This window comes from Plecotus auritus, assembly GCF_963455305.1.
Source record: "Plecotus auritus genome assembly, chromosome: 6".
Lineage (NCBI taxonomy): Eukaryota > Metazoa > Chordata > Mammalia > Chiroptera > Vespertilionidae > Plecotus > Plecotus auritus.
In genome coordinates, this window is record NC_137773.1 from 150,756,936 (window position 1) to 150,769,166 (window position 12,231).

Sequence of the window (12,231 nt, forward strand, 5' to 3'; positions counted from 1 at the left end):
CATGTAGTGACTCTGACAATAGTCTGTCTGCAGCACAAGGTCTTTTGAGCAAGCGCTCCATGGCAACCCAGGATGAGGAGAGCATCCCTCTCGCCTTGTTCTCACATAGCTAGCTGCCTTAGTTTTTCACACTTCCTTCACGCTGTCCTCCCTCTTTTCCCTTTCCATCCTCTGCCTCAAAATCCCAGTCATACATGGGTAGGGGACTGGAGAAGGAAGAAACCCTGTGCATTCTATTTCTGGTTAATTCCTTTATTATTTATGAAGTTTAATAAAAATCATTTTCTTCCATGAATAGAATTTCATACTACTTGAGAAAAACTCAAGAAATACTCAAAAAGCAAGAAAAACATTTCAAAGTGTTTCAACAGGATCCATCACTCAAAGATAACCACCACTAGCACCATGAATATTGTAGTGTTTTTCTTTCTAGTCTTTCCGTGATGTCTAGTTTCTTTGTTTGAATGCTTTACCCTACTGTATACATCAGGGTTGGCACACTGTAGCCCGCAGGCCAAATCCAGCCCATCTCCTGTTTCTGTAAATAAAGTTTTATTGGCACACAGCCATGCTCACTTGTTACTTATTATCTCCAGCAGCTTTCACATCACAGTGGCAGAGCTGAATATTGCGACAGAGACCATTTGGCCCAGAAACCTAAATATTTACTATCTTGTTCTTTGCAGAAAATGTTTTTGGCCCTGGTATGCACCACGCAGCATGCTCACGCTTACTGCATGCGTATTTCCCAGGTTGTTATAAATGCTTCACGAATATCATTTCCCATAACTGTCTGATATGTCATTGTGAAGCATCCATCTTATATAAAAACTGCTGTTTGAAATTTTAACCCTGCTATTTTGGCTTCTGTAAATGCTTGCTTGCTTAAATAATAAGGAAAATAAGACTACTCCCATTCCATAGAGGCTGTGGACTATGCCCCAGACAGAGTTGTCAGTGCTGACACCAGGCCAGGCCTTGAGATATGGTCTCATGGCCCCTTCCCAGCACATAGGCCTTCTTTCCCAGAAGGCCTGAAAGTCTCATGCCAAATTTGGGAGACAAAAGAGCTAGGAAAAGTATAAATAGAAAAGGTTTCCTCCTTGGGGGGGGGGGGAGGCGGGGGGGCAGAATTTGAAAGGCACATTTTTCTCTGGCCTTGCCCTTAATAAAATGTAACTTCCTTTCTCTAAGCATGGCTTGGTTTTTTTCCGGTCTTCTGTAACAATGGTTCCCTGACCGTGAAGAAGGCCAAACATGCTGGCCTTTTGGCCTCCGGTGAATAGACCGGGTTTGGGGCCCGGGGGAGCTGGACAGGCCTCCAGGAGGCACCGCTCTGCTGATTTAGCAGAATTGAACCGGGGGACTCTGGGCACTCCCGGACCTCAGCCTAGGATCCGGCCAGCATCTGGAGAGAGTGGATGGACACTTCTGGACCTGTCGACAGAATCGGTAAGGTAGGGGCCCTATCAGTCAGGCCCACTCCGAGTGAGTGGAAGGGGGAGCTTGATCACCTCCCTGAAAGTCAAGGACTTCCTCAGGCAATTAATCAGGAATCAGGTAGACTGTTTAAACCCTGAGTAAATATCTGGTAGAAGTAAAAAACTCAGACTGTCTGGTGTATAAATGTAAGTGTGAGAGTCTGTGTGAAAGACAGTGCAAACCCTGCTTTAGAGGGAAGACAGTAGAGAACTTTTAATTGCTTTTCCTTGATTTATAATTTTGCTGTGTTAGTTTAAAATTTTGGAATTCTAGGGTTAATTTAAAGGTATAAAATTTGTGAAGGTTGCCAATACAGAGAAGTTTAAACAAAGGCTTGTTGGGTTAAGATTAGTCATAATTAACTGCTTTATAGGCTGCCTTTTTCAGCCCTGCTAGCAAACAGAATCATGTGGTCCTGAGAACTGCGACCTGCCTGCCCTTCCTGATAGATTTACAGTGGGTCTCTGGGGGAGGAAGAGAGCTGAAAACTGCTCCGGAACAGGTGTGAGAAAGGGTAGAGGTGGTGGAATTCACTCTCAGCCTGCTGAGATAGAGAAACCCTAGGCTGGGGGACAGAGGGATGGTTGGAGATATCAGAAGTGGTGAAGGAGGAGGAGGATTTGAGATCCTCTGGGGCCTTGGAGTAAAGAAGGAAAATCTGGGAGGGAGAGCAGCTGTTCCTTAAGTGTAAAAAGCCTGGTTATACAGGATCTCAGACCGCTTGCCTTATTTCCCCTGCTAAGGCAGAAAAGGCGGGAGGTGGGGGGGACGTCGGTGGGAAGAGCAGGGAGAGAGAGGTTTTTGTTGATTTTGCTGGCTACAACCCACTCTGCTGGCATCCTTGATTTCAAGGCTTTCTGTAAAACACAGTGGATCTTCCTCTGCCCCGTTTTCTTCTTTTTAACCCTTCCAATACACATAAAGAAAATCTCATTGTCCGAGCCTGGCAGGGCGGGGTTACTGGGTACTTCTTAGGTGGTGGCGGAATATTCAGCAAAGGAACTTTAAGATATAATATCTTTAATGTTACAACTAGTTTAAGTTTTAAAAATCTCTGTCTCTCAAAAAGAAATATTTTTACCTACTCTTAGTTTTGTCACAGAAGGTCTAAGTCATAAATGTGAATCTAAGAAATTCTGGCTGTTTAATTTTTAGGAATCATTAAAGGATTGAGGTTTCAAAGATAAGAAATACTGAGTAGAGGTCTGAGGCATGGTTATGCATTTTTAAAGGACATAGAAAGAAGGTTTGAAGGCTAATTTGGAAGTGTAAAATTTATAAAGGTTGTGTATGTAATAATAATAAGAAGAGAAATGTTGAAAGGAAATCAAATAATACAGGCCAGTAAGCCAGGAAGAGTAAATAATTTACATTCTGCCTCCCTAAACAGAGGGTAAATAATTATGCCAAAGTACTTAGGGAGGGACTGATAAAAAAAAATCTAACAGTTACTGTTTTGTTATAATACATTCAGAAAATATTACTTTGGAAAGTCCACAAAAAGGACTGGCAAGGAAAATTCTATCTTAAAGCAGGTCAGTATATTTTTCTCCTTATACAATTCCTCCAAAATTTGGCAATACTTAATAAATAAATCATGGCAATACATTTCTTTGCATAAATTCAATAAGACCGGTTTCCAATAGTGGTTTTATTAACCAGAAACTTTGACTGGAGTATCATGTTTTAAAGAGCCCTGCCTGAACTCTGAAGACTTGAAGCTAATAAGAGTGTCATGGAGAAAGTCTGGTATCCTGCTTGGTAGCCCTGAAAATAGCTGGTTTTGGAGCATCAGGCCCATATCCTACCATCACTGGCAGTTGGTCAGAGTACAAGGGGAGCAATAAGGGTGCCTCTACATTCCTGCGGGACCCCCACACACTCTGAGCCGTGACGAGTAGGAGGGCTGAGATGGGCCTTGAAGCCTAGGGCATGGGCCCCGGAAGAGACACTACAGGTGAGGACTTCACCTAACTCAGCAGCTACTACAGGCAGGCCTGACGGCAGCTGGATGGCTTGGCTTCCTGGCCCTATGGGGCACATTAAGATTCAATCATAAAATTCTGGCCAAGGTAGTCAGTTACCATTCTTGTTATGTTTATGCAAACAATCAGGCCAAATTAAATACAATAGATAAATTAGTCGTGATTTGGCTCTTTTGATAAACATGGGGGTAATTTTGAGGAGAAAAATTCTATTTCAATAGAAGTTATTAAAACTGAAAGGTTTTCTTCCCTTTCTACCAGACCATTTGTTACAGTTTGTCTCGGCAAGGTCACAAGCCCACCTCCTTCTGTGCTCAGGCCTCATTGTCCCTCTGACAGACAGCAAGGATCTCTTGGCTCTGAGAGAAACCTCTGACCCGCCTCAGCAGGAAGTAGCTAGAAGAGCCCATCGACGACCATTTTCCCTAAAAGAACTCAGAGCCAGGATCCTTGAGGTAATATATTAGGCAGTTAGACAGATATGAGCCGAGCAAGGACAATGGGCCAACTAGCATTACCAGATATAATTAAGTCTTTCCATCTCTACCTATGTGAGACAAGGGGACTTCCCAGAAGCAAGAGGGAACGAGGCTGCAGATGAAGCAGACCAGGAGGCTGCCCTAAAACCAGTGGGGCCTCTACAGATTCTAGTGACTCTTCCAAACCCTGACCTACCTACCTCACCAGCTTACATGGAAATCCAATCTAGAAAAGCTGAAATCCATAACCAATCTTTACTCAAGTTCTTACAGGCTTTACAGTCCACCCGGAAAGCAGTCCAGAAGCATGTCCAAGGTACTCTGCCTATACCAACTCCTGATCCAGTCCATCCTTCCACCCTGGTAACTCTGTTTGGGTAAAGAAATTTGCCACACAAGGACTGACTCCTACCTGGAAAGGTCCACCCCCACAGCAGTCAAGGTCATTGGGATCCTGACGTGGCTTCATCACACCTGGCTTAAGACAGCCCAGGCAAAATAGAGAGTCCAGGACTCTTCGGACCCTCTAAAGATTAGTCCTGGCCCTCATTCCGGGCCCTTATCTTATAAACAGGCCCACTGACTTTATTCAGCAGAGAATTAATTCTATCAAGCTTATAGTCCTCATGGGTCAATATAACTCCCTTGCCAACAATGACCCAAAAGAGTCAATGATTTGACTCATGTACATAAAACCAGTGGGGAATGAAGCATTCATCTTATATAAAAACTGCTGTTTGTAATTTTAACCCTGCTATTTTGGCTTCTGTAAATGCTTGCTTGCTTAAATAATAAGGAAAATAAGACTACTCCCATTCCAGAGAGGCCATGGACTATACCCCAGACAGAGTTGTCAGTGCTGACACCAGGCCAGGCCTTGAGATATAGTCTCATGGCCCCTTCCCAGCACGTAGGCCTTCTTTCCCAGAAGGCCTGGAAGTCTCATGCCAAATTTGGGAGACAAAAGAGCTAGGAAAAGTATAAATAGAAAAGGTTTCCTTCATGTGGGGCGGGGGGCCAGAATTTGAAAGGCACATTTTTCTCTGGCCCTGCCCTTAATAAAATGTAACTCCCTTTCTCTAAGCATGGCTTGTTTTTTTTTTCCAGTCTTCTGTAACAATTGCATGGTTGGTCTTTACCCTATTATTAAACATTTATGTGTTATTTCCCCAAACGTTTTCACTCTTGTAATGAATGCATCAGTGAGTATACTTGGATGTACACTTTACTTGTATTTTCAATGATATCTTTAGGATAGTGTCCAGATTATTCAACTGGTAGGTAGGGACATTGTAAGACTCTTGATACATATCACCAAATTTCTTATGCAAACTGGTCATAGAAATGCTTCCTGAAATATAGGTGAAAACCTCCTTCCCTACACACTTGCCAGCATTATTGTTATTATTATTAGAGGCCTGGTGCACCAATTCATGCATGGGTGGAACCAGCTGGAGGGAGGGGCCGCAGGCAGTTGGCCAGCTGACCCTACCCCCTGGTCGAACTCCTGGTCGAGGGGACAATTTGCATAGTAGCCTTTCATTATATAAGATTATTACCATTTTAAACATTTTCTGTTTTTAGACAGGCAAACAAAAAACTGTTATCTTAATATGCATTTCATGTATGTCCACTGGGACCGAGACAGCTGCACTTCTTCCTTCGCACGTTGACCGCTTTTCCTCTTTGCTTGGCCTCCTTCTGCACAGGGCAGAGTGGAGGGTGCGGGCCCTACCTCTCACCTTGGCTTGGAGCAAGGCTCCTGCTTCCATCCGGTTCTTTTTGACATCTCTCTCCCAGTGAATTCTGATCGTCTCAAGGACGTCATCCAGACCAGTGCCCAGGGGGACGTCCACTTGTTCCAGCTCAGACACTGCCAGCTGCTTATACAGCGCTTTCACATCCTGAAAATGACAGTGCACACAGGTGAGTTCCACAGGGAAAGAAGACATGGCATTGTCGTCAGCAGAAGTCCTGTTCTGTGGGCAACACTTTTTTTTTTCTTTTTAATATATTTTTAAATTGATTTTAGAGAGAGAGGAAGGGAGAGGGAGAGATATAGAGAAACATCAATGTGAGAGAGAATCATTGATTGGCTGCCTCTGGATGCATTCTGACCAGGAATCAAACCTGCAACTCGGGCATGTGCTCTGACTGGGAATTGAACCAGCGACGTTTCAGTGCACGGGGTGATGCTCAACCAGCTGAGCCACACCGGCCAGGCTGTGGGCAACACTTTGCTTCTCCTTCCGCTAAAGCCAAACGTGGGGCTTCGCAGCCACTGGCAGAGTGCCTGATCCTCTTCCCAGCACAGGGGCTGTATTCTCTTTCCCCAGGATGCATTTCTCAGCTGGTTTCACAAGCCTGGGCCCAAGCAAAACAAACAACTAGCTAAGTAATGACACAGAGTAGGCAGCAACAGCAAGATGAAACTTAGGCATTTCTTAAAGTCAGAGTAGGCTGAAAGAGCTCTGAGGATAACTGTGGAGTCTCTTACTGCCGGGGAGTGTGGAAAACTCCAGCGCCAAGAGCAGGAGGAAGTGGGCCTGGTTCCTGGTTTGCTTAAGGTCAGACAGAAGAGGGAGCCTCCTGACATGAGACTGTTAAGTGGGTTTTGACCTTTTCAACTGCAAGCACTTTAGGCCTCGGATCAGACAGTGGCACGAGGCAGGTGGTCTAGAATCAGTGTGGGGCTGGAGCACGTCGCCATAGGAGGTCCCCTCCGTCCTGTCACTCAGGGGTCTGACTTAATTCCACCAAGTGAGTGTGTGCAAACCACAGCCTGGCTCAGAGTTATTCTGTTTGTCCTGTATAGTGAAGACAAAGTTCTGAAGTCGAACACCTTGAGGTATGGGATACGCCCTCAATTCAGCACTGGTGCCATCCCTCGCGAGTACTTGGACCTGCTGCCTCCCCCAGTTCTCAGAGCAACCTGGTTCTGAAGCCTTTTGAGTATGAGACATATTGCTAGCCTGACCCCTATATTGGGACTATAAGCATTTTACCAGCCTTGGGCAAGAGACATGGAGAGGCCCAGGTGAGCTACTATTACCTGTTTTTTTATTATTATTAATATTTTTATTGATTTTTAGAGAGAGAGAGGAAGGGAGAGGGAGAGAAGGAGAGAAACATTGATGTGAGAGCGGAACATTGATTAGCTGCCTCCTGTACCCCCTCCCCTCGGGCGCACCCCCCTCACCCCTGCACTGGGGGTCAAGCCCGCAACCCCTGCATGTTCCCTGACCGGAATTGAACCAGCAACCTTTTGGTGCATGGGACGATGCCCAATCCATTGAGCACACCAGCCAGGGCCCATCACCGGTGCTTTGAAGCTCGGCCAGACAGGCGAGTGTAGCCAACCCAGCGTCAGCCCAGCCCCACCTACCTCTTCATAGCTCCTTGACAGAAAGCTAAGCTCTTCTTTCAGGCTTTCTATTTGACTTTCCAGATCCATTGTTGTCAAATTAGCTTCCTCGATGACTTTATAGAGAGAGTTAATTTCCTCTTCCGCTGCCTTTCGAAATGGCTGCTCATTTTCATATCTGCAGATAAAGGAACTTAATCAGCATAGCTAGGCGACTGAAAGGAGAAAATAATCTCTCTCTATATATATATAAAAGGCTAAGTGTCCGTCCGACCAGTAGCTATGATGTGCACTGACCACTGGGGGCAGATGCTAAATGCAGGAGCTGCTGTGACGCGCACTGGCCATTTAAAAATAAACGGCACCATGGATCTGGTGCCGACAAACCAACACTTTGCTTCCCCTAAGTGATACACAGGCCCCACCACCACCCCGGAGTGACAGCCCACCAAATCGCAGCCAAAGCTGCCGAGACCCACAGCCCAGCCCAGCCCGAAACGGTCGCTGTGGGTGCTGGGTAATGACGTCATGTAGCAACTCCTGTCTTCCTCTCCCTAGCAACTAGCCTCCTTGCAATTTCTTCAGCCCAGAAACATGACTGCTTTATAGCCAGGTGCAAACATTTTACAGTTTAACCAAATGATTGTGAAGTGTTTTCCCATGCCTCATCTCATTTGATCCTCACAGAAGTCCTTGAGTAGATAGATAGGAGACTCGATGGAATCCTCTTTTCTTTTCATTAGCTGGAAAATGGAGATTTGGAAAGTTTAGAAACTTGACCTGACTGAAAAGAAGTAAGAAATGGTGGACCTTGAAAACGACTTCAGGTTTTCTTACTGCGTAGAATATAGTCAAACACTGCTACAGTTAAATATTTAACCCTTTCTTCTTCCTGTGTGATCTACAATAATAATCTGCTTTGTGTTGATATTTACTGCTGTGCTGCTGACAATTACTTGAAAGACAAGTTGGGGTGCTTCATTGGGCTGGAAAAAGTTTAGCTAAATCAGAAAGCAGGTCTAATTAAGCAAATTTATCCTATATAATAAAAGGCTAATATGCAAATTGACCAAATGGCAGAACAACTGGTTGCTATGACACACACTGACCACCAGAGGGTAGACCATCAATGAAGGAGCTGCCCCCTGATGGTCAGTGCGCTCCCACAGGGGGAGCACCGCTCAGCCAGAAGCCGGGCTCACGGCTGGCGAATGCAGCGGAGGTGGTGGGAACCTCTCTTGCCTCGGTGGCAGTGCTAATCATCAGTCGGACATCCCTGAGGGCTCCCAGACTATGAGAGGGTGCAGGCCGGGCTGAGGGACCCCCCCACCGAGTGCACAAATTTTGTGCACTGGGCCTCTAGTTCTATATATAAAAGGCTAAGTTGACTCACGCATGTGTGATACATATAAAGCTCTTGCTGATGCCAGTCGCACATGTGTGTTTCGATCTGTCATTGTTGATTGTGAATTTGGTTGACACTTCTATTATAGAGAAAGGACGAATAGCAATATTAAAATATTTCTTCTAATGAATTTCCTTTCAATGTGCACAATCCGTGCACCGGGCCACTAGTCAGATTATGAATGTCACCAACAGGCCAATTGTATGCTAGTTTACAATGAGTGTTAGATATCACTTTTCCAGCAGCTTCAAGGACATGGTGAATGCCATTGTTGCATGTTGATTTGTTAAAATGAGAGTAACTCTTGTCAACTTCTGATAACCTGGCTTAACACAGGGCCAGCTTCAAGGGGCACTGGAAGCATGGACCTCTAGGGTGAGCTTCAGGAGTTCAGGGGTCAGGCCCCGTCATCATTATTCTGATTTGTCACCCTTTCCACCTGAGGATCCTTTAGCAACTGTTACCGAGAATCTGCCAAGTACCGAGCTATGTACCAATGACCCCAAAATGAAGAATGTGGTTTCTATCTCCAAAGAGCCCACGTGGAATTTCAGGACCATGACTACCAACTCAAATGCCTCCAGGGGCCAAGTGGCCTGTGTAGGTGCGGGACCAGGGCCAGGTCTGGGCCGCAGAGGTGACGGTTTGTATTTCACCTAAAGGGGTGCTGCTGCTCAGCTGCTTCCGTTACTGCTGCGTGGGAAGGGAACGCCGTTTCTCCTCAAGAGAAATGGGAAAGCTGGATTTAGATGTGAAATATTTAGAGTGGTCACACTCACAACTTAGTCAATAACGCACATGCTCACACACGTGCACACGCACTCTCATGAGTCTGAAACCGCCCACCCTGAGCTCTTTCCATCTCTGGTTTACACGGGGCCTTCTTTCTAAAAGCTACCCAGCATCTTTGCCAATGTCTCCCCATGTCACTCCTTTCCTTCTATGGCCTGCTCCCCAGCTGTGCCACTCAGCCAACTTTCACAGCTTACCTTAACCCACTCACGGAAAGGAGAAATCTCACACTCCTCATTCCAGAAAGCATCTTAGTGTCTTAGAATTTTAAAGGGACGTTAGCATTCAACTATTCAAACTCCTACCAGGTGAAAGTCTCTTGATAACATTCTTGATAAGTGATCACGTAGCCTCTGCTTGAATACTTCCAGTTGTTATGCCCAGATTTCGTGATTCCCAAAGACCACGAGGGAGCCGAGTCCGATGCAAAAACAAAGAGCCTTTTAATCGAGCTAGCTCGAGCTCAGTCCCACACACACACACACACACACACACACACACCGGCGCAGCGGCGAGGTGGAGAGAGAGAGAGAGTCAGCCCCCAAACGCGCTGATTTATAGGGGGCCTGGGAGAGGTAGGAGGGGTGAGGTAGTGTGGTCTCTGCTGATTGGTCGGGATCAGGTTGCACATGGGGCAGGGTGCGGCTTACCTTCCCCTTGCATTTCTATTGGCTAATCCAAAAGTGTGGGTTGGGCTCTTGAAGAGGTTCTAGGGCAGGAACCTGACTCCACGAGGTGGAGGACATAGAACAAAAGGAACATGGAGTCTCCCCGCCCTTTCACAGTGACAGGCAATTTATCCCCACTCAAGGCCACCATTCCATTTTTGGACAGCTCTGCTTATTGTAAATTTTCCCCCCCAAGAGCTTAAATCTCCATTCTTATATAAATCTGCCAAGTACCAGGTTCCACTCTTTGGAACACCCAAAATCAGTCTAATCCTTCCTTCTGGTAGTCCATAAATATTAAGAGGCTGTCTCTTATGTTACTCTCTCATTTCCCCTCCCCACCGCCCACCTCTCCAAGCCTTTTGATCCTCAGGTTATACCTTCCCAGTTCCTTCCTCCATTCTTGACATAAATTGGTTTCCACATCCCTCATCATTGAGGGCAGGGAATATGACCTTTCTTCCCTCTTTGTATCCTCAGCACCCAGCTCCAGGATCCAGATATATTTGTGGAATGATTATAAATGCTCTAATTGGTCTTATCCCCTTCTTAAAATGTGATACAGAACGCAAAACTCCAGATATTGCCGGATCAGTTCAGAGTCCCGTGGGACGGTCTGTCCCTTTGTTCAATCCTTTTAATGCTCTTCAGCAAGGATCCCAAGATTTGCTTCGTGGGTTTTTGTTTGTACGTTTGTTTATTTGATCTTGACCAGCTGTATTTGCTGTTGACTAATATTGGGTCTCCCCCAAGCATTTTTCTCAAGACCTGCTGTAAGCCCACCTCCCAGTCCTCCCTGGGCACCTGGTATTTGAGCCCCAAAGTAGGAGCTCATATTTATCCTCTTTCAGTGGCCTTGAGCCATTGTTCCAATGTGTTGGGATCTTCTTGAACCCCGATTCTGTCACTCTACTCTTCACCCACCTCCTGGTTTGCATCTTCTGCCATTTGGCCACACCTGCTTTCATGCACCTTGCAGTTAAAAGAAGTAAATGAGCGAATGCAGGACGGAGCCCTGTGGCCACCAGAGACCTCCCTCAGGTTGGACCTGCATCTTTGAATCAGCACTTGGGAGTCAGTTTCTAAGCATTTTTCTAGTGTTTTATATGTAGGATTAACTTTTCTATCCAAGTGTATTCTTTATGAAGATTGTATTCTTCTTTTGTTTTTTGTTTTTGTTAATCGTCACCCGAGGATATTTTCCCATTGAGTTTTAGAGAATGGAAGGGGGTGGGGGAGGGGAGGGAGGAGGGGGAGATAAAGAGAGAAACATTGATGTGAGAGAGACACATCAGTTGGTTGCCTCCCAACCAGGGCCAGGATTGAGCCTGCAACCAAGTCACATGCCCTTGACTGGGACCCTTCAGTCCGCAGGCCGATGCTCTATTCATTTTTTTAAAAAATTTCTTTATTGATTAAGGTATCACATATTTGTCCTCATCCCCCCATTCCCATCCCAAACCCCTCCCCATGCATGCCCCCACCCCCCTGTTGTCCGTGACCACTGGTTAGGCTTATATGCATGCATACAAGTCCTTTGGTTGATCTCTCCCCCTTACACCCACCCTCCCCTGCCTTCCCTGAGGTTTGACAGTCTGATCAATGCTTCCCTGTCTCCAGGTCTGTTTTTGTTCATCAGTTTATGTTGCTCATCATTTCCCCTAGATGAGTGAGATCATGTGATACTAGAAATACACTTATAAGAACCGAAAATGAGACAAGCAATAATGGTTATGCTGAGAGGCAAAATGAATCAGTCTGTAGTGAGTTTCTTTCTGGGCCAACAGTTCTTTGAGTCCCAATTTCAATGTCAAACAGTTCCTTATGTGTACATGTCAGCGATGATATTTCAGTTCTGGATGGTGGACAAATGGTGGTAATGCAGGTCCGACCCTCTCTGGTTTGGTCCTGAGCAACCTGCCGCGACGCACAGCTGCTGACTGCTAGTATGATGCTCTATTCATTGAGCCACACCGGCAGGATTGTGTTCCTATCAACATTTCCTCCTTTTGGGAACAAGTCCTGTCCTTCCAGCGAAATGAAAACCCACCCATAT

General features: G+C 45.8%; 1 protein-coding gene across 1 annotated transcript in view; it reads right to left on the bottom strand.

Annotated features, from left to right (window-relative positions):
- The window catches only part of BFSP2 (beaded filament structural protein 2), a gene marked incomplete at its 5' end in the record, with an annotated part of 51,679 nt that overhangs the window by 20,617 nt on the left and 18,831 nt on the right, over positions 1-12,231 (bottom strand). The window contains 2 exons of the mRNA XM_080675566.1: positions 5,689-5,850; positions 7,332-7,488. Of these exons, the coding sequence (XP_080531692.1) occupies positions 5,689-5,850; positions 7,332-7,488 (319 nt within the window). The remainder of the gene's footprint in view (positions 1-5,688; positions 5,851-7,331; positions 7,489-12,231) is intronic.